The sequence below is a fragment of the Bos javanicus genome, chromosome 1 (genome assembly GCF_032452875.1).
Source record: "Bos javanicus breed banteng chromosome 1, ARS-OSU_banteng_1.0, whole genome shotgun sequence".
NCBI lineage: Eukaryota > Metazoa > Chordata > Mammalia > Artiodactyla > Bovidae > Bos > Bos javanicus.
The window spans coordinates 68,591,840-68,614,929 of record NC_083868.1 but is presented as its reverse complement, the minus strand read 5'-3'; the positions used below and the strand labels follow the sequence as shown (position 1 = coordinate 68,614,929).

The following is a 23,090-nucleotide window of genomic DNA, read 5'->3' as shown; positions in this document are numbered from 1 at the left end:
GCACCAGCTTTGAGTGCCCTGCTTCATGCATCAAACTTGGACTGGTCATCTATTTCACATATGGTAATATACATGTTTCAATGCTATTCTCTCAGATCATCCCTCCCTCACCTTCTCCCACAGAGTCCAAAAGTCTGTTCTTTATATCTGTTCTTTTGCTGTCTTGCATTTGGGTCATCGTTACCATCTTTCTAAATTCCATATATATGCGTTAATATACTGTATTGGTATTTTTCTTTCTGACTTACTTCACTCTGTAAAATAGGGTGAAGTAAGTTTCATTCACCTCATTAGAACTGACTCAAATGCATTCTTTTTAATAACTGAGTAATATTCCATTGTGTATTTCTCTTCAAATTCTTATAGTCACCATCAGTGAGGAAGTTTGCCCCACAGATGGTTGTTACTTAGCAAATGTTAAAAAGGTTGATTTTTCTCCGACTTACAGAAAACTCCTTTCTATTAACCAAAATTTGAATACTTTGATTTCTTCTGTCTTTGGTTGAAATTTTTAGGATAATGTGAATTGATTTCTAATTCACTTAATTTTTTTTATGTCAAGTATCTACAAGTAACATGACACCTAACAGATGTTTTGCTACTAGTCTTATTTAGGGTTAAAGTTAGAAATATTACTTAAACTCCCCACTGAACTACTTCTAACATCATGTTTCCCTTGAATCTATGAGCACTGTTGGTATACTTTTATATTTTCAAACATTCATTGTGATTTTTATTAAATTTATTCTGGTGCTTGAAAATGTCAAATAAGCCAATTTTCTGAAAAAAAAAAAAAATCTCTCCCCAACAATTCTGCAATAAGAATCATTGACATTTTCAATTCCTCTTTTAGTTCCTAGCCTCCAGGAAAAAAAAAAGAAAGAAAAAATTTTCCTTTGATAGGTAACTTAGTAGCAAACAGCAGACTGTTTCTTCACAAGAGCTGAAAGCAGACAAAACCATAGCAGCCTGGATTTATTAGTTGCTGCTGCTGCTGCTAAGTCGCTTCAGTCGTGTCCAACTCTGTGCGACCCCATAGACGGCAGCCCACCAGGCTCCCCTATCCCTGGGATTCTCCAGGCAAGAATACTGGAATGGGTTGCCATTTCCTTCTCCAATGCATGAAAGTGAAAAGGGAAAATGAAGTTGCTCAGTCGTGTCCGACTCTGTGCGACCCCATAGACAGCAGCCCAACAGGCTCCTCCATCCATGGAATTTTCCAGGCAAAAGTACTGGAGTGGGGTGCCATTGCCTTCTCCGGGGTTTATTAGTAACATCCTTTAATATGGAATTCACATCTACAGGCAAATATATAGACTAGACCTCTGTAAACAAAGCATGTCTTACTTGCATCTCAAGTGATCAGAACATGGAGAGGAGATATGAGGTAAAGCCCTCGCACCTTCCTGTCATCACAGCTTTCCCACTAGTACAGAAACTGTTGTTCTGCATAATCTAGAAAGTCTTATTTCTTTTAAAGTATTTAGTTACTACTCATCCTGAGTACTTTGTTTTGTTCAGTTCAGTTCCGTTCAGTCGCTCAGTCGTGTCCAACTCTTTGCGACCCCATGAATCACAGCACACCAGGCCTCCCTGTCCATCACCAACTCCCAGAGTTCACTCAAACTCATTTCCATCGAGTCGGTGATACCATCCAGCCATCTCATCCTCTGTCCTTCTCCTCCTGCCCCCAGTCATGAGTCAACTCTTCGCATGAGGTGGCCAAAGTACTGGAGTTTCAGCTTTAGCATCATTCCTTACAAAGAACACCCAGGGCTGATCTCCTTTAGGATGGACTGGTTGGATCTCCTTGCAGTCCAAGGGACTCTCAAGAGTCTTCTCCAGCACCACAGTTCAAAAGCATCAATTCTTCAGCACTCAGCTTTCTTCACAGTCCAACTCTCACATCCATACATGACCACAGGAAAAACCATAGCCTTGACTAGATGGACCTTTGTTGGCAAAGTAATGTCTCTGCTTTTCAATATGCTACATAACTTTCCTTCCAAGGAGTAAGTGTCTTTTAATTTCATGGCTGCTATCACCATCTGCAGTGATTTTGGAGCCCAGAAAAATAAAGTCTGACACTGTTTCCACTGTTTCCCCATCTATTTCCCATGAAGTGATGGGACCAGATGCCATGATCTTCATTTTCTGAATGTTGATCTTTAAGCCAACTTTTTCACTCTCCTCTTTCACCTTCATCAAGAGGCTTTTTAGTTCCTCTTCACTTTCTGCCATAAGGATGGTGTCATCTGCATTATTGATATTTCTCCTGGCAATCTTGATTCCAGCTTGTGCTTCTTCTAGTCCAGCGTTTCTCATGATATGCTCTGCATGTAAGTTAAACAAGCAGGGTGACAATATACAGCCTTGACATACTCCTTTTCCTATTTGGAACTAGTCTGTTGCTCCATGTCCAGTTCTAACTGTTGCTTCCTGACCTGCATACAGATTTCTCAAGAGGCAGGTCAGGTGGTCTGGTATTCCCTTCTCTTTCAGAATTTTCCACAGCTTATTGTGATCCACACAGTCAAAGGCTATGGCATAGTCAATAAAGCAGAAATAGATGTTTTTCTGGAACTCTCTTGCTTTTTCAATGATCCAGTAGATGTTGGCAATTTGATCTCTGGTTCCTCTGCCTTTTCTAAAACCAGCTTGAACATCAGGAAGTTCATGGTTCACGTATTGCTGAAGCTGGCTTGGAGAATTTTGAGCATTACTTTACTAGCATGTGAGATGAGTACAATTGTGCAGTAGTTTGAGCATTCTTTGGCATTGCCTTTCTTTGGGACTGGAATGAAAACTGACCTTTTCCAGTCCTGTGGCCACTGCTGAATTTTCCAAATTTGTTGGCATATTGAATGCAGTACTTTCACAGCATCATCTTTCAGGATTTGAAATAGCTCAACTGGAATTCCACCGCCTCCATTAGCTTTATTCGTAGTGATGCTTTCTTTTTTCTTTTTTTTTTCAGTGTTACAGCTCTATTTTATTTAGAAGATAGCAGGAGAATCCAAGACTTGAAGAGAAGAGAGTGGAGGAGTGGGTGGGGAGGGAGGGAGAGAGAGTGAGAGAGAGAGAGTGATAGAGAGAAAGAGAGAGAGAGCGCATGCACGAGGGAGAGAGAGTCCGAGAGAAAGCACTTTGGCTCCTCCTTTTATATGTTTTTTCCTCCACCTGGGCCTGCCCTATGCAAATTGGGCTTAGCCAGGAGTGCTGTTTGTTCTGCCTGAAGTTTTCACTCTGGTCCTTGGACCTTCCTTTGACCTTCCTTGTCTTTTAGCCACCGCCATTTTGGACTCCTTTTCCCTATTCTACCTACCTAACATTCCCCCCTCAAGAGATGGGAAGCCCAATTCTTTGGGGATAGGGGCGTCGAGGTCTTTCTGGCTACTTCCTGCTGAACTGGGGTGGCGAGGGGTATTGGGCCTCCCCCTCTTGCTACTTTCAATCCTCAGAGTCCTTATAGCGGTGTCCAAGGGTGTGTGATATTTTCCGTGGTCAGCTGTAGTTTTATATCTTTGTTGAACTGGCACTGCATGTTGTAGCTGGTTGACCTGGGCAGAGACAAAACAGGTTAGACAATTGACAGTACATGGAATAATCATAGGCATCATCAATATAGCATAACAAGGACTAGTAGGGACATTGGTCAATTTTAAATTCACATCGCCAGGATGGCTCAAGTCCCTCCTTGTTCAGGGATCAGAAGATCTATCTCCTGTCTGTTTTGGAGTACAGTCTCTGTCAAGCTGTTTTGGCTCCTTAGAGTTATCCTGAGAAATCTTATCCCCAGAAATCAGATTTTGGGGGTGTTCACTAAAATGGCACTCATTGGTAGTTCTGAATAGGTATCTGAGATCTCCCAGGGGCTCACAGGTGTATTGAGTGTCCTCTTCTGTTTTCTTCTATGGCTTGATTCGTGAGCACTGAATCCAGGAGTCATGTCCTGGTACCTTGACTGCTGTGGGGGTAGAAAGTACTACAGGGTAGGGGCCCTTCCATGTGGGCTGGAGTTGAGCCTTTGGGAACCCATCTTTCCAGACTTTAATTAGGACTTGAGTTCCTGGAGCATATAGTGGTGACTCTTTAGAATCTTTTGGGTCCTGGTTCATACCCCACAAGTGTATATCCTGTTGGAATTGCCCAATGGCCATGGTATAAGACTGGAGGGTCTGAACCTCTGGATCTAGGAAGAGGTCATTGACATAAACAAAAGGTCTCCCACATAGCGTCTCATAAGGACTAAGACCAACCTGTTCCTTAGGGGAATGCGGGTGTGGAGGAGAGCTATTGGTAAAGCCTCCTTCCATCCCAGGGAGGTCTCCTGGGTTATCTTTTTTATCGCTGATTTTAAGAATTGATTGGCTCTTTCTACTTTTCCTGAAGATTGAGGCCTCCAGGCACAATGGAGATAATAAGTAATGCCCAATGCTTTCGAGATTCCTTGGGTGACCTTAGAAATAAATGATGTCCCATTGTCACTTTGTAATGACCTGGGCAGACCAAATCTTGGAATGATTTCATGGAGCAGTTTTTTTACCACCTCCTTAGCCTTCTCAGTCCGGGTGGGAAAGCCTTCAATCCATCCTGTGAATGTATCTATCATGACTAATAGGTATTTATACCCATGAGAAACTGGCATCTGGGTGAAGTCCATCTGCCAGTCCTCTCCTAGGTAGGCCCCACATCATTGGATGGGCTGGGCCAGCTGGGGTCTTCGAGCTCCTTGGGGGTTATTTGGCAAATGGGACAAGAGGAGACCACCTGTCTTATAGTTGTTTGGAAGCCTGTTCTCTGAAGGACCTTTCTAGTAATTTTTGGAGGGCCTTTTCTCCTAAATGAGTAGTGGCATGTAAGGAGTTAACCAACTTCCATTGGAGGTTTCCAGGCAGAAAAAGGAGTCTCTCCTTTTGGAACCACCCCATATGATCTTCTTGAAAGCCCTCGCTCTTAGCTTTAAGAGTCTCACCTTCAGTATATGAAGGAGTTTCTGGCAAATTAGTCTGTGGAACTAAGGTGGCAATCCCTATTAGGTCATGGTTCTGTAATGCTGCTCTCCTAGCTGCCTGATCAGCTGCTTGGTTCCCTTGTACCACTTCAGTGTTCCCTTTTTGGTGTCCTTTACAGTGGGAGACTGAAACCTCAGTGGGCAGATGGACTGCCTCCAAGAGTCGAAGAATCTGATCACCATATTTGATTGGGGACCCTCGGGTGGTCAAGTGGCCCCTTTCTTTCCAAACAGCTGCATGTGCATGTAGCAAGAAAGGCATACTTGGAGTCAGTGTAAATGGCTATTCTTTTTCCTTTTCCCAGCTCTAAAGCTCGAGTCAGGGCTATGAGCTCAGCTAATTGGGCTGAAGTACCTGGTGGCAGAGGCTTAGCCTCTATGGTCTCAAAATTGGAGACTACTGCATACCCGGCTCTTCTTTTTCCATCCAAGACAAAGCTGCTTCCATCAGTGTACCAGATTTCCTCAGGATTGGCCAGAGGATCTTCTGAAAATCCCTCTCGGAGTTTTGTCCAGTGGTCCAAGGTTTCTTAACCGGAGGTCTTCTGGAATCTGAGACTGGGCCGCGTGAGCTTTCTGCTGAGTTCATTTTTCGCTGTCCCGGTTTCCAGCACGATGGGTCTTCCCCTGCACTGGGTTTCTTAGCCTTCTGCTTCTAGCGTGGGAGCTTCGCTGAGTTGGGCTCCTGTTGTGCTTGGCCTCTTCCACGCAGAGGTTGTTTCAGCCAGGTTAAACCCGAGTCACGGCACCATAGATGTCACGCGAGTGTATGTTCCTCGGTTCTTTGTCTCGTCACAACAAAGATTTGGAGCGACAGACATTAAAGCCCTCGGCGCGTCACAGCTCTTGGGTCTTGGACAAACTGTGCTACAGCTCTTAGGCAAATCAGTGTTACAGCTCTATTTTATTTAGAAGATAGCAGGAGAATCCAAGACTTGAAGAGAAGAGAGTGGAGGAGTGTGTGGGGAGGGAGGGAGAGAGAGAGAGCGCATGCACACGGGAGAGAGAGTCCCGTAGTGATGCTTTCTAAGGTCCACTTGACTTCACATTCCAGGATGTCTGCCTCTAGGTGAGTGATCACACCATTGTGATTATCCGGGTCATGAAGCTCTTTTTGTACAGTTCTTTGTATTCTTGCCACCTCTTCTTAATATCTTCTGCTTCTGTTAGGTCCATACCATTTCTGTCCTTTATTGAGCCCATCTTTGCATGAAATGTTCCCTTGGTATCTCTAATTTTCTTGAAGAGATCTCTAGTCTTTCCCATTCTGTTGTTTTCCTCTATTTCTTTGCATTGATCTCTGAGGAAGGCTTTCTTATCTCTCCTTGCTATTCTTTGTAACTCTGCATTCGGATGCTTATATCTTTCCTTTTCTCCTTTGCTTTTCACTTCCCTCCTTTTCACAGCTATTTGTAAGGCCTCCCCAGACAGCCATTTTGCTTTTTTGTATTTCTTTTCCATGGGGATGGTCTTGATCCCTGTCTCCTGTACAATGTCACGAACCTCTGTCCATAGTTCATCAAGCACTCTATCAGATCTAGTCCCTTAAATCTATTTCTCACTTCTACTGTATAGTCATAAGGGATTTGATTTAGGTCATACCTGAATGGTCTAGTGGTTTTCCCTACATTCTTCAATTTAAGTCTGAATTTGGCAATAAGGAGCTCATGATCTGAGCTATATTATATACCTATTTATGTATATATAAATATATTTTACATATATGTATTTGGTGGTAAAATATACATAAAACTGACCACATTAACCATTTTTAAGTGTACAGTTCAGTGGCATTCGATACCTTCACATTTTTGTGACATCATCACTCCCATCCATCTGCACAACTTTCTCATCTTTCTAAACTGAAACCGTACTTGTTACCTAACAGTCATGTCCAACTCTTAGTGACCCCATGGAGTGCAGCAGGCCAGGCTTCCCTGTCCTTCACTATCTCACGGAGTTTGCTCAGACTCATGTCCTTTGAGTTGGTGATGCCATCCAACCATCCTATCCTCTGTCGCCCATTCTTTTCCTGCCCTCAATCTTTCCCAGTATCAGGGTCTTTTCCAATGAGTCGGCTCTTCACATAGGTGGCCAAAGTATTGGAGCTTCAGCATGAATCCTTCCAATGAGTATTCATGGTTGATTTCCTTTAGGATTGACTTGTTTGATAAATACAGTTGACCACTTTAACCAGATATATATACGGTTATGAGCAGACAATATGAGCAAACTAAGTTACTGCCCCTTGCTAGATAAAATGAATTGAAAAGTTATCAGAAACAATCAACTTGTAACAATAACTTTTTAAATTATGAACTATTTCATACATACAAATAAAATACATAACTAAATTTAGACGTAAAAATGATGAAACACACATGTAAGCTTAAAACATAGAACATTCCTAATAGTGTTGGGACTCCTGTTGCATCTCCCTCCCTGATGGTATCTCTCTCCCTCTCCTATCAAGGACAATACCATTCTGAATTTGTGTTTATCATCCTTTGCTCTTTCTTATAATATTATAAGCATAATAGTTTGTAATTTAATTTCTTATAATGCTATTCTTATTATATATGTGACCCTAACTAATATACAGCTTGTTCCACCCAGCATCATGAGATTCACCCTGGTGATACTTGGTGAGGACTGTGCTATCTTCCCAATTAATTGAAGCTTTTATATTATGTAGTGACCCTCTTTATTCTTACATGCTTTGTGTCTTAAAGTCTCTTTCATCTGGTTTTGACTCATCTACCTCAACTTTCCTTTGGTTATTATTTGCCTATTTATCCATACATCCTTTTACCTTCAGCCTTTCTGTGTACTTGAGTCTTTTCAGGTGTGCCTGCAACTAGACATTTACAAAATCCAGTCTGACAATTTCTGTATTTTAATTGGCACATTTAAGACCTTTCCTTTTTACTGATTACTGATATATGTGACTTCTCTTCTATCATGTAATTTATCCACTTTTCCTATGCTTCCCCCAGCCCCTCTTTTCTTGCCTTCTTTTGGATCAATCAAGTTGCGTTGTTATTACTCTTAATTCCTTTTCTTATTTCTGATTGGTGGTTATATTACTTTTATGGTAATTACCCTTGAATTTTTGTATGCAAAATTGATGTCTTTAGACCCTTCTTCCTCTGAACAATAGTACACAAAATGGAAGATAACAGAGTACCACCAACCTGATACCACTTTAATTTCTTGTCTTGAGATTTCCCAACCAGGCTGGTAGTATAAATTTAAAACTTAGACCTAGCTTGTGGCTTCATATTTGTGGGAGACTATTTCTCCCCCAATAAGAAGCAGCAACCCTGGAGTAGGAAATGGCAACCCTCTCTAGTGTTCTTGCCTGGGAAATGCTATGGACTGTAGGGCTACAGTCCATGGCCTACAGTCCATGGGGTCACAAAGAGTTGGACATGACTTAGCTACTGACCAACCACAAAAGAAGCAGCAAGGGAGAAAGATTTCTGTGCCACTTGCCCTTTGCCAGTAGGCAGGTATTCAGTCCCATCCTTTCACACTAAGTGTGTGAACCCTAAAGGGTTTCAGGTTTAGGGGAATAAGAGAGTCTTCCTTTCAGCTGTTTACTTTTTCACTCCTTGCCTGGCCTTTTATCTCAAAGCCTCAGTTCCTGGCATCTACATTTGCCCCAAGCCAGCACTAACCTCTTCATTTGCTTTCCACTCTCATTTCTGCCTTACTTATGTGGCACATGAGGATTCCCCTCATTTTCTTGCAAGCTCAGCAAAGCAATTTGAAAGGTGTGTTTGCTGGGATTTGTCTCATATCCAGGTGTTTCGAAGAGACAGGGCTTTTCAGAACATTTATACTCTATTTTAAAGCAAACAAAGTCTTTTCATCTGTTGTTCATTTGCACATGGTGTTGTATACTATCTATGGGTTTTCATGTTTTGTTTCAATTTACCCTGGAACTTTTTGAATGAAACATACAAGTTTCTCTTTACAATTAAAGTAGATGAGTATACCTGCAAAGGTATAGAGAGCTGTTCATCCAATGGCTCTTTAGTGACTATTTTTATTTGGAAATATGTAATACAATGTCAAGTAATGGAGGATTCACAGAGTAAATTTTGCTACAACTCTTATGGGACCAATAAGAGTTGTGTGATGTGGAAGATGGTAGTAATCTGATGTTGAGCAAATTATTTTGCATGAACCCATTTTTATTTATACAAATATATATTTACATTGGAAAAATTCTGAATGGAGAGATTCAGTATTTTGGGGGTGCTATCATTAGAGGTCTTTCTGTTTACTTCTTATTGATCTCTACTTTTTTTTTGTAAATTAGCAATAATCCTACCTCGGATAAACCTCATTGGCCAGGAAACCGCCACTGTGCAAAGCTAACCTCTACTTTTTTAATGAACAAATAATATTGTGTGTCTTTTAAGTAAACGAAAGAATTAATTATAACAATAGAAAGCGGGGATTAGTGAAGGCCTTCTAACTTCGGGGTCGTGTAACAATAGGTCTGTCTTGTGGGGTAGTGAACCCCCAATATTGAGAGTGTCTCACAGAGGCTGGGTGACCTCCTGTCGAAGATTCCTGTCATCTTATGATTCAAAGATGCTCATTTTCTTTTTCCTCTGACAATAGGTCAATCAATCAATGCCTCAGACAGATAAGCAAATATGCATCCCTCCAGAGCTGCCGGAATTGCTGAAGCAATTCACCAAAGCCGCCATTCGGTCCCAGCCGCAGGATCTCATCCAGTGGGCTGCAGAGTACGTACTCCTTTCTCACCTCCAGCCCTGGTTCCCCTTGGAGGTGGAGGTGGCGGGTGGAGGAGGGAAGGTTTGCAAAATTGAGAGGAGGTTGTCATGGCTGCAGCCTGGGAGTCGGGACTGATTAGCATAATCTTTGTGATGTTCAGCTGTCACGTTGCTTTGATACTTTAAATCCATACAGAAATCCCGCAAACTGAGAGGATGGAGGCCCTTTGCCAAGTAAACCAGACTGAGCGACTGGACGCCAGGGCTATAGTCAAAGTCCTAGGGCAATCAGCAAGAGTTAGATTACCACATCACATCACTCAAGCACATTCCACTGGGTCCCTGCTCCCACCCCCGCCCCTCCCCCACTCCCTGTCCCAGTGGAAAGAAAGGCCCAGAGTCCCTCGGAGCTTTAGCCTGCCTTTCCCTGATGTAAACCAGAGCCTCATTCTCAGATTTCACCACCAGATGGCAGCAGTGCACATGTGGGGGAGCTATGCGATGAGCCCGCGGGGCGGACTGTGTGGGATCAGTCCAAGTGGGTTCTCTCCTGAGTTAAAGCCTGTAATGAGATCCCTTCCTCTACTACTGTTAAAACTCATTCTTGAGCCTAGCCACAGATACTTTGTATCTCATCTTTGGGGAAATCGCTATTTTCTTGACTTTGAACTAATAGGATTCCACACTGCACTAGTGATGGGGGCAGGCGGAGCAGCGGCCTGGCTTCATTGTGCCTCAAACACAGGTGTCCTCTTTCAGGAGACACCTCCAGAGGCTGCCCAGTGGAAGGAGCTCACTCAGTAACTGCTAGCCGGGACTGAAACTTTACAGAGAAAGGCTCCCAGCTACGAAATTGCTCCTTAGACAAAAGTGCCTGCATGAAACGGGGGAACTGAGGCTTGGGGCAGAGTTAGGAGTGGACCAATCCTCCCAGGGACCACTTTCAGGCTAGTTTTACTGTTTGGTGATGGCCTCCTTAGTAGGGCTTCACTGGGAGAGGGGTTACGGAGTCACAGGCTGCAGACCAGAGCTGGTAGGTTGGGGGAGGGGAGAGCACCTTCCTCCTGAGGTTGAGGAGGTCCATTGAGCAGGTGGTGAGGAGGAAGCACTGATACCTCTGAGAAGGCTCAAGATGTACCAAGAGGACCCTCACGGAGTCTCCCTGGCCAGTGTGCTCCTGCTCCTGGGCTGGGCTAGTATGAAGTTTCTACAAATGGAAGGAAAATGAGCCAGTAGCGCTCATAAAAACAAGACACAAGTAGGGTTGCTTTGCCTGGTAATGAACCCTGTTTAGTTTTCCATTCTCAACTTTATATATAACGTCTAGGATTGAACTTTAAGCATCAGAAGACTAATTTCCTTTGGCACACCCAGACAGACTTTTATACTACACGATAGTTTAAAACCTCATTTTATTGTTCTTGCACTGCTGCTTTATAGCAAGAAAAATGACATTTCTTGGTAGTGTCCCTGACATTTATGGGAGAAAACATTCCACTGTTGTAGTTTGCTTGCTTCCATATCGTATCGTGTGCTATAAGTGTTGTAGATATCCGTGAAGAATCAGTTTGTAGTTTAACTACAGTGAAAAAGGAGAACATGACCTAAGAGCACTTTCCATCTATTCAGACACAGAAAGCACTTGTCAGATGGTTTTATGCGGCTTAGAAACCTGCAGCATTTTAGAGATAAAACTCTATGAAGTGTTTTCATGACAAAATGTCTATTTACCACGAGCCAAAGTTTCCCTGCATATATACTATCCATGAAGAAACCACCTCCCAGACGTCAGCAGGACACAAACTCTTTTGTCTTGTGTTGGGTATGTGTGACCACACAAATGTGAAGAACCATGGAAATGCTCACTACAAACGAAGCCAGATAACCCACAGAGGATTACACTCACGACTACAGGCTCAGTTCCACACACTCTAACCAACTCTGCTACAAGGTCCAAAGATGCTGCTGAGCCTCACTCACCCCACACTGACCTGCTCTGCAGAGACCACTCAGGTACATTAGTAGGGTGACCTGGAAGGATTTCTTCTGTCCTCCCTGTGGATGACCTCCAAGGGGTGCCTGGAAGATGTTTTGGTCTTGGAAGCTGTTGCTCTGCGTTGTGTGATGACACAACTTAGACACGGCTAAGAGACAGGCCGTGGTTTACCCCATCATTGTAAGTTGTTCAATCTCTCAGTTGTGTCTAACTCTTTATGACACCGTGGACTGCAGCACGCCAGGCCTCCCTGTCCCTCACTATCTCCTGGAGTTTACCCAAGTTCATGTGCATTGAATCAGTGATGCTATCCAACCATCTCATCATTGTATAATTTCACCCTAAAATGGGCTTTTATAAAATTTCATCTGAATTCTTTGTATATTACCTGGAGCTGGAGAAATTCATAAAACGTAAGAGAGGGGCAGAGGCTGTGATCCATGGGTAGTCAATAACGAGGCTTCTAATGGAGACAGGCCTTTCCACATAGCATCAGTGCCCTGTGGATCAACTGCTCATGTCTGTTCCCTGCTGCAGGCAGCCAGTTTCCTTCATAGGTCAGTCCCAGAACAGAACTCATTGTTTTTCCCACTGCACCAAAACAAAGTCATTCCACAAAGCGCTGATGTTCAGGCAGTGCTGAAATTTTGAGGGAAGATGAAGATTTTAGGGCTTCCCAGGTGGCTCCGTGGTAAAGAAACTGCCAATGTAGGAGACTCCCACTAGTTAATGGGGACTTCCCAGGTGGAGCTAGTGGTAAAGAGCCCACCTGCCAATGTGGGAGACGTAAGAGATGCAGGTTCAATTCCTGGGTCGGGAAGATCCTCTGGAGAAAGGCATGGCAACCCACTCCAGTAATCTTGCCTGGAGAATCCTGTGGACAGAGGAGCCTGGCAGGCTATGGTTCATAGGATCACAAGGAGTTGAACATGACAAAGTGACTTAGCACCACTGCCTAATACCAACTTTAAGTAAGTAGATAGCCATCATACCAAGCATAAAGATTTTTATGTTTGAAAAAAGGTCCTTCAGGTACTAGGATTCTTCCTTCATAAAAAAGAGTAGGGGATTTAAAACAACAATGATTTTCTTTCCTTTTATACGCATACATATATATAGACATGTGTATGTACATATACTATATATATTATTATATCTCAACACACATATGTCTGTATATGTGTGTATGTCTCTTTTTGTGCATGTACACACATAAATGGAAAACATTTAGAAGGGAATGACAAAAAAATACCCAGACCCACTATACTTCAGGGAATTTCATATCAAACTTTTGTTGGTTATCCCACATCCTTAGAGAAAAACAAATCTACTTATTCCCTAAGCCATCTCTAGACCTTAAATGTGAAGTAACATTCAGGCTTTTCCTGTACATAAATGAACTAAAAACAACATCTGGCATATTTGTCGTCGTTTAGTTGCAACCCCATGGACTGTAGTTTGCCAGGCTCATCTGTCCATGGGATTTTCCAGGCAAGAATACTGGAGTGGGTTGCCAGTTCCTTCTCCAGGGGATTTTCCTAACCCAGGGATCAAACCTACATCTCCTGCTTGGCAGGAAAATTTTTTTTTTACCACTGAGCCACCTGGGAAGTCCATCTAGCATACAGAAGCCACTTAATAAATGTTCTTTCCTCCACCCCTACCCTCAAAAAAAGGGGAGAAGGGATTCCCAAAGCAGCCAGAGGCCACTAAAGTACAGGCTGGTCCCCCACCCCTTTTTTTCTTGTAGATATTTTGGGGCTATGTCCCGTGGAGAGATTCCTCCAGTAAGAGAGCGGTCTGAGCGAGTGGCTTTGTCTAACTGGGCTGAGCTGACACCGGAGCTGTTAAAGATCCTGCATTCCCGGGTAAGCGCCAACAGGCAGTGCAGATAAGGAATGTGGGGGTGATACTGAGTTTGGATGGGTGCAGACCAAAGTCCCCTTCTTGCTCATCAGCTGGCCACTCAGCACTGTCTTAAAATTCACTAAAGCGTGCACTGAGAGTAAATCTTCCCTTGTGAAAATAGGAATGATGCTGAAATAGGCTGTAAGCTGACTTGTCACTTGGGTCATTCCGCATTGTCCTGAAGCTGCCAGAACAGTCAGGGGCTCAGTGCAGTTTGAATTCCTTCTCTCTAGAAAATGCAGGTCCACATCCCCTGACAGTGTCTTCCTTACTGATCAAGTCCAGATATGATGCCAATCAGAGTTTGGGGAGGGGCATATTATAGTTCCCCAGTTATCTCAGGTGCCAACATAGCCTTGCTTTTAGGCTCTCTGCACAGCCATATCATCCTGGGAGCTGTCCTGGGAATGGTTGAGAAGGGTCTGTCCTAAGAAAACTTGCAGCTTGGCCAACTCCCAAGAAATATGATTTACACTACCATACCTCATTTTAGGATACAGGTTTGAGGTGATTCAGGATTGACTTAGCCAAACGAGTTGGTCCCAGAGGCTTAGCATTTCACTGGAATCAGAGGACCAGGGAAAGCATAGTAGGACTTCACTGGGGCATCTGCACCCTTATTGTATTGTTGGCCAACAACTAGCCACTTGTGCCCTTCTCCTCTTGACTGCCAAGCACTTTGTGCAGTGGACATGGCAGAGAACCGAGGTGCCTCGGAACGAGCAACATCAGCCATCCATACCATAGACCCCGTATTAAAGCAATGCATTTAGAGTCTAGTACAAAGAACTCAGTGGGGTCTAGAAGCAAGGGATTTAACATCTAGTTCTAGTTCTAGTTTCACCACTAATTAGTGTTTCCAGACAAGTTCTCTACTCCTTGGTTTCATTTTCAGGCTGCCCTCTCTGCCTTATAGGGACAACCTAGGGATGAAACAGCAAATAATAAAAGACCTAGAAAAAAATTAAAGTGTGATATACGTGTATGTTTTCCCCATAACTCTGATACCTGAAGTTCAAGTGATTAAATTATATATCAGAACGTTCTTCACTGGGCTGAACGTTTCTCTACCCTTGCAAAGAGAACTGCCAGAGTCCCTGCTGACCCCTGACACCTTCCCCCACCCCTTGCTGTATGCTGGGAGAACAGGGCCCTTGCCCTGGCAGGTGTCCTCAGGGCCTTCTCTCCTCCCACCCCTCATTCCTTGTCTCATGTCGGTTCCCCGCCCCACAGGTTGGTGGCAGACTGATTGTCCATGCAGATGAGCTGGCCCAGATGTGGAAGGTGCTGAATCTCCCAACTGACCTGTTTAACAGTGTGATGAATGTGGGCCGCTTCACGGAGGAAATTGAGTGGCTGAAGTTTCTAGCCCTTGCCTGTAGCTCTCTCGGAGTTGTAAGTTAGCTTTAATGTTTTTTGTTCCTTAAGGGAAAATCTTTTGTGGGGCTGGACAGTCTCCAGGAAGGGGGGGGGGCGTGGTGTAGTACACACAGTCAACCCTCCAGGGTTGATAAGGAGCCTACCCCTTCTTTTCTACTCCCCCTCCTCTCTGAATTAAGGTTATTTCTCTGCTTGTTAGCCAGAAGCAGGGATGGGGAGGAGAGCAGGGAAAGCTGTCATCTGGTTCTGGGGAGAAGTTGACTAAAATGCAGTTTTTGGATTATTTATTAATTTCACTTAGGTTTATTACCACTCCACTCCCTCCATTCATGTTCCTAAAGATAAGCAAAAGCCAGCTGTAGACGAAGATTGGCTTACATTTGGGTTTCAGACACCTAGAAGATATAATAATAGAGATTTTAAAAAAGAAATACAGCCTTATAGAAAACTACTGTATGATAAGCATAACTGGATACAAAAATCAGAGATAAGAGAGCAGGAAAGAAGATATGAGGCTGTTTCCAGATTCATAGTCATGACATCACCATGGATGCAGGATGTTCATACAAATTCATGCCTTTTCCAAATTTGACTTGAATTTACAATTGGAAAAGCCATTTTCCCATTTCAAAGAAACCATTTCATATACATACTTAAAAGCTTTAGGTATCATATTATATGTGGACTCACTCTTGTTAAACACTATTATAATAGCAAATGAAAATGAGTCAGAAAAATGATTTTTTAAAAATCCCCTAAATACATACAAATTTAAAAATTAATGAGAAAATTATTGCTTCTGCCAAAACCAAATGGTACAAAAAAGGTAGTTTGAATCATTCAGTATATCTAAATACAACCTTGTTCTTCCTTCTCAAATGTCCTGAGTATGTGTACTTGACACTTGTGCTTGTAAGAACATTATCAGAAATACTGTAGTCCAACTTTTCCTGTGATTCTGCTCAACTTTCAGCATAATTATTTCTTTAGAGAGGAAGAGAGAAGAGGTCATTCTTGGGTTTTTTCCTTTTTCACGGCCTTCCCTAGCACTCTTATGCAATGAATAAACTATTCCCAGCAACAGAGGCAAATGAGTTGCCAATGAGCACTGCCACACTTCTGTGGAAATAGCCCCATGGATTGGGGGAAAATCACAGAGGAAAAATGAAAAATTGATACATTTTATTAAATTCTCGTAAGGTCACAAGCTTACTCACGCCATATTCACAGATGCTCACGGAGTGGGGAAATGTACTTTCTCTGTAATTAATCCTGCTTTTCCCCACCTACCCTACCCATGAAGAGTGGATTAAGAAAAGAGTAGATTCAACCCAACCCAGGAGTTTTTCATCTGCTGCAGTAACTAAAAACAGCTTTCAGGTGAATTACTCAGTTTCTCAGATTTCTCCTCACAGCTCCTCTCTGCAAGGTGGCAGTTGAGTGTTCAAGGAAAGGCGTGATGCTGGGATCTCAGAGCACCCAGTAGGAGGGTTCGCACCTCCCTTGGTCCTCTCCAGCATCTCTGATCTCCATGGAAATACTCACCTGTGTGGTGCTAGCTGTGCAGCTGAAGTCTTTGGTCTTTTCTCTCTCACAGCACAATAATCCTCCAACCAGCAAACCTCCATTCTCCCTGGTGTTCAGGGCCTCCTTAAGTCACTTCCAGAGTGCCCTCATCTGCTCCACGTCACAGCCGCCCACCACCTTGGAGGTGTCTGAGTCCTCTCATCCACACGCCTCACAGTAACCTAGAATGACTTGGGAAAACCAAATTCCAACCCTCCTTCTGCAGCAGCTAGGTTTACTCTGATATGGCTGCCTCCCACACCAGGGAAAAAAAACCCATGAGGTGATGTTTCTACTTCCCTGCTAAAACGAGGAGGTTTGCGTAAATGTTCCATGAGGTTCTTTGGCCTCTATCATCCTGTGATTCTGTTCCACCTTCTCGGCTTCCACTGAGACACCCTCAAGCCTGGCCCAGGATAGCAGTGGCCCCACCAATTCTGAGCGGTGACGGGGGTCTGACTTTGTGTCCTGTATCCATAAGTCAAGGGCGCCCAGTGCTGAAGTCTGCCTGCAGGACCCTCAAGCCTGGCCCAGGATAGCAGTGGCCCCACCAATTCTGAGCGGTGACGGGGGTCTGACTTTGTGTCCTGTATCCATAAGACAAGGGCGCCCAGTGCTGAAGTCCGCCTGCAGGTCCAGTCCATAAATAAAGGATGCCCTGTGAATCCAGGAGCCCGTCCCGTTTTACCCATTTGTTTCATGTTGGACTGCTGCTGGGAACTTAAACGTGGGAGAGGTCGGGGTGTCACCATCTGGAGGAGGAGTGCGTTCTTGCTAATCTATACATCCTTCAAGGCAAGCCCAGAAATTCCTTTCTTGCTTTGCCAACTCACAGTCAGCCATGATATCCGTGCCATTTAGGAAATCAAGTCCCCTCCTTACAGAAAATCTAATGGCAGGAATTTTAGAAAGCAGGTACATTTACTCCAGTCTTGAGCTCCCTGAATCTACACGTGGTTCAAAGTGCCGCAGATACACTTCCCTTTGAGCATGCGTTCCTCTTCCCTTAGAGCATTTCTTCCTCTAGAAAACCTCTCAACCTCCTGTTCCACGGAGACCAATTATATACAAGAGGAGGTTGTGTGATGTGTTCACTAGAAGGAAGGGCATGTTTTGTCAGCAAATAATTCACTTTCTGAGGCTTTCACCTCTGAGTTTTAAAAAGAGGCTTGCAAGATGCTTAAAGGTTATCTTTATGGAGTGGACCCCCATCTGACCAAAAAAACTTGTGCAACAGAATGCAGACCTCTGTTTTTATTGTTGTTTAGTAGCTAGGTCATGTCCGACTCTTTGTTACCCTAGGGACTGTAGCCTGCCAGGCTCCTCTATCTATGCAATTTCCCAGGCAAGAATACTGGAATGGGTTATCATTTCCTTCTCCAGGGGATCCTAACCCAGGGGTCAAACCTCTGTCTCCTGCATTGGCAGGGAGATTTTTTTTTTACCACTGAGCCATCTGGGAAGCCCAGATCTCTGTTTACTTTAGGCTTATTTAAGTTTACCAAAAAGCTCCAGTCCAAAGAGTTCTTATCCATTCATCTATTTATTAAATATTTGAAAATCTTAAGAAGGCAATAGAATTTGAAGGTTTGTTGCTTGAATAATCAATAAAAGATGTTTGGGGCAGAAAGCAAGGGCTGCCATAACAGTGTACCACAGACTAGGTGGCTTAAACAACAGCAATATTTTTTGGAAGCTGGAAGTCTGAGATCAAGATTGTAAATGGAACCACCTTGGCTTGTGAATGGAAGTTGTCTCCCTCTTCCTCATGTGGTCGTCCGTCTCTGCACTCATGAGTCTGGTCTCTCTCTCTCTCTCTGCATCGTAACCTCTTCTTGTAAGGACACCAGACCTACTGGATTAGAGTCCACTCTAATGACTTCCTTTTAACGTAATTAGCTCTTTAAAGGCTCCATCTCCAAATACAATCACATTCTGAGGTCCTAAGGGTTAGGGTTTCAACATATGGATTTTGGGCAGACATAACACAGCCCATAACAGCGCCCCAATTTGGATGAGGCTGTAGGAAGAGGACTACAGAACAAAAGTGTGTTTTTTTTCAAAAAACACACACAGAGGATGAGCTATAGATGGGAATTGTGACATTCATGCACACATGCTCGTAAATCTACCTAAAACCACTGTCACGCTGACCTCAAGTCGTGCACACACCCTCCCATCCTCTGACAACCTCTTACCAGCCTCCTGTGTGCCCACCCCCAGCCCTCCTCTATGGAAGCGCCTGGCACACTGCCTCACACACGGTTTCACAACAGCCTCCAGGAGAGAACTCCCAAGGGCAGGAGACAGAGAGTAAATGGAAGTGGCCTGCCCCCCCGCTGTGGCACGGCTCCAAGTATCTCTCTGGAGTAGATAAGCTGTCCTAATCACTGCAGCCCTTTAGAACTAAGACCGGAGAGAAGTCAGAAGAAATTATTCTAATTTTGTAGGATGCAAAATCAAATTCCCCTCCTTAAGTGAGGTTATTCTCATTAAGATAATAAATGTCTTAAAGCATTCAACAGTCTATAAACTTAATTCCTTGAAAGTATCCCTCCCACCAAGAAAGGAAAGGAAATATTATAGAAAGATACCCAGTAGAGACAGAGGCGAGTATATTTTCAAAATGAGAAGCAAGTGATTTACGAAAATCATACGGGGAGAAGAAAGGTAATAAAGGAAATAAAATAGTAACACAGTCCAAAGATTCTCCATTTACTTCTAACATTTACTCTTGGAGGACTTTAGTGATTCACACCATTTGTTTGGACATTCAGGTAACTAATCTTTATTATTAATATAAGTGTATTCATTTGACCTAAGTTTGATTTTACCTTTCTGATAAGAGGGTTTGCTGTTTATATATTCTAATCATTATCTTCCATAGAGATGGTAGCTGTGGTTTCTTTAAAGTACTTATTTTGTGAATAGATAGGGTTGCCACAACAACAAAAAAAGAAAGACACCCAGTAGATACTCAATATTTTGAGATTGAGTTCACTGACATTCGGCATAAAAAATTCAAGCTTTCCAGAACATTGCATCATCCCCACTTAATTTTATGAGAGCAAGGTTTTTGTTTTGTTATATCTAAACTGATCTTAGGAATTTAGCGTGGAGTAGTGAGCTTCTCCTCACTTAACCTTCTGGTTTTATAGACCATTGCCAAAACTCTCAAGATAGTGTGTGAAGTGTTATCATCGGACCATGACAGTGGCCCTCCCCGGATCCCATTCAGCACCTTCCAGTTTCTCTACACGTATATCGCTGAAGTGGATGGGGAGATCTCAGCATCACACGTCAGTCGAATGCTGAACTACATTGAACAGGAAGTGTAAGCAAACATTTAGCAATTGGAGGGGAAAGAGTATATGGAAAGCAAATCCAGCAGACCAAGGCATAGTGAGGTTACTGTATTATGCAGCTCTGGGAACAGGAATGTTGTGAAGAACAGTAACTAGGGATCAGAAAGAGAAGGGGAAATGGAAGAGAGAGAATGGTATAGGACAGTGACTCAGAGTGCCACACAGACCAGCAGCAGCACCTGGGAACGTGTTAGAAATGCAATTTTTCAGGCTGTACCCTAAGCCCATCAAATCAGAAACTCTGAGGGTGAGACCAGGTACCTGTGTTTCAGCAAGCCCTCCAAGTGACTCTGGTTCACATTCAGGTTTGACCAGTGGTGGAGGTGGGGTGGAGGAGGAACAGACAGACAAGAGGTCAGAGAAAGAGAGGGTGATGAGGGCAGGAGCCACAGCAGAATTAAGTTGGAGGGAGAGAGTTGTTCATATATTGTCTTTCTTAAGATTACATATTAAATAAACTAACACCCCAATTTTTTTTTCCCAAACAGTATTGGTCCTGATGGTTTAATCAAGGTGAATGACTTTACCCAAAACCCCAGGGTTCGGCTGGAATAAAAGCACACTTTTGGCAATTTTAAAGGAAGATACAGATGATTGTGCTTCAGAATGACTGAACCTCATGTACCATCCAAAGCCAATTTTCTTGTGTAACTGGTACACACTAATAAACAATTAGGCAAACATATGAAATTAGAAATGTGTGGAATTAAGATGTAAAGTTGTTGAGACATTATACTTCAATTAACAGAAGATTAGTATTCTTCCCCCATGGACACTCTGTAAAGTCACTGATGAAGCATGGATAGAAAATACATCTCGAGTGAAAGCCAGGCTGTCGGATTTTCAGAGGTGGAATGTTATCCAGACACAGTTTTCATGTTTTGTGACTGTTAGGCATAATTTACATGAGCATCTTTTACATGATCAATCCACATTTTGACCAGTTTATTTCTCCATTTGTTGTTTTGATGCTAGTTCATTCATTCATTCATTCACTTACCAATGTTTATTGAGGCTAGCTGTATGCCAGGGATAAGACTGCCAGGTAAAATACAGAACACTCAGTTGGACAAATTATATATATATATATATATATTTTTTTTTTTTTTAAAGTAATTTCTGTTTTATTCTTTTGCTATACCTGGCAACCCTAGCCAGGAACTATGCTGGCTTCTGGGCATATACAAATAAATTATATGTGAATTCTGCCTTCAAGGAGCTCACAGTCTAATGTGAAGATAAAACATGAACTTAAAACCACTTTAATGTAAGCGCCCTGCTGCTGCTACTGATGCTAAGTCGCTTCAGTTGTGTCTGACTCTGTGCGACCCCATAGACGGCAGCCAACGAGGCTCCCCCGTCTCTGGGATTCTCCAGGCAAGAACACTGGAGTGGGTTGCCACTTCCTTCTCCAGTGCATGAAAGTGAAAAGTGAAAGTGAAGTCGCTCAGTTGTGTCAGACTCTTAGCGACCCCGTGGACTGCAGCCCACCAGGCTCCTCCATCCATGGGATTTTCCAGGCAAGAGTACTGGAATGGGTTGCCATTGCCTTCTGCGTAAGCACCCTAAGAGGCATTAAAAAGCATTTCAGAGATGATTATTGAAGTTTCCACATTAAGGTGCTGACACCATATCCCGATATAATGAGACCCTCTTAGGAAAATCTCCCTGCATGAGCTTAAGACCTTCTGACAAGGTTATCAGATTTTTCTTTCTCCCAGGAAGCCACAAATTTAACAGGCTGTGTGGTTATTGTTCTTAAGGCCAGGTGTGCCCAGGTTGCCTTTCTATCTGTAACACCATCCCCTCTTGAAAATTGTTTTTGTATAAAAACCATGTTGCCTTTTTCATAATACATGCACCTCTCTACTGAATTGGGGAAATTTTTGTCCATTAGTATCTAAATAAGTAAAAGAAGATTGTGATGGGATGTCACCACAGGCCCTAGAGTGAAACAATAAAAAGGGCTGAAACGAATTTTACCCCTGTGGTCATCTGGCTACACCTGCAGGGGGTCAGTTCAGTTCAGTCGCTCAGTCATGTCCGACTCTGTGACCCCATGAATTGCAGCATGCCAGGCCTCCCTGTCCCTCACCAACTCCCGGAGTTCACTCAGACTCAAGTCCATCGAGTCAGTGATGCCATCCAGCCATCTCATCCTCTGTCGTCCCCTTTTCCTCCTGCCCCCAGTCCCTCCCAGCTTCAGAGTCTTTTCCAATGAGTCAACTCTTCACAAGAGGTAGCCAAAGTACTGGAGTTTCAGCTTTAGCATCATTCCTTCCAAAGAAATCCCAGGGCTGATCTCCTTCAGAATGGACTGGTTGGATCTCCTTGCAGTCCAAGGGACTCTCAAGAGTCTTCTCCAACACCACAGTTCAAAAGCATCAATTCTTCTGCGCTCAGCTTTCTTCACAGTCCAACTCTCACATCCATACATGACCACTGGAAAAAACATAGCCTTGACTAGATGGACCTTTGTTGGCAAAGTAATGTCTCTGCTTTTCAATATGCTATCTAGGTTGGTCATATCTTTTCTTCCAAGGAGTAAGTGTTTTTTAATTTCATGGCTGCAGTCACCATCTGCAGTGATTTTGGAGCCCAGAAAAATAAAGTCTGACACTGTTTCCACTGTTCTCCCATCTATTTCCCATGAAGTGATGGGACCAGATGCCATGATCTTCGTTTTCTGAATGTTGAGTTTTAAGCCAACTTTTTCACTCTCCTCTTTCACCTTCATCAAGAGGTTTTTCAGTTCCTCTTCACTTTCTGCCATAAGGGTGGTGTCACAGCCTTGTCTAACTCAATGAAACTAAGCCTTGCCCATGGGGCCACCCAAGACGGGCGGGTCATGGTGGAGAGGTCTGACAGAATGTGGTCCACTGGAGAAGGGAATGGCAAACCACTTCAGTATTCTTGCCTTGAGAACCCCATGAACAGTATGAAAAGGCAAAATGATAGGATACTGAAAGAGAAACTGCCCAGGTCAGTAGGTGCCCAATATGCTACTGGAGATCAGTGGAGAAATAACTCCAGAAAGAATGGAGGGATGGAGCCAAAGCAAAAACAATACCCAGCTGTGGATGTGACTGGTGATAGAAGCAAGGTCCGAT

At 43.4% G+C, this 23,090-nt stretch overlaps 1 protein-coding gene and 1 pseudogene across 1 annotated transcript in view; one reads left to right on the top strand and one right to left on the bottom strand.

Moving 5' to 3' along the window:
- The window catches only part of ROPN1 (rhophilin associated tail protein 1), a 31,091-nt gene extending 10,421 nt beyond the window's left edge, over positions 1-20,670 (top strand). Inside the window, exons 2-6 of the mRNA XM_061408786.1 lie at positions 9,650-9,777; positions 13,512-13,629; positions 14,903-15,064; positions 19,774-19,949; positions 20,469-20,670. Of these exons, the coding sequence (XP_061264770.1) occupies positions 9,662-9,777; positions 13,512-13,629; positions 14,903-15,064; positions 19,774-19,949; positions 20,469-20,535 (639 nt within the window). The 5' untranslated portion in view covers positions 9,650-9,661 and the 3' untranslated portion in view covers positions 20,536-20,670. The remainder of the gene's footprint in view (positions 1-9,649; positions 9,778-13,511; positions 13,630-14,902; positions 15,065-19,773; positions 19,950-20,468) is intronic.
- Positions 9,226-9,398, bottom strand: LOC133255491 (U4 spliceosomal RNA; annotated as a pseudogene).
- Positions 20,671-23,090: the final 2,420 nt, after the last annotated feature.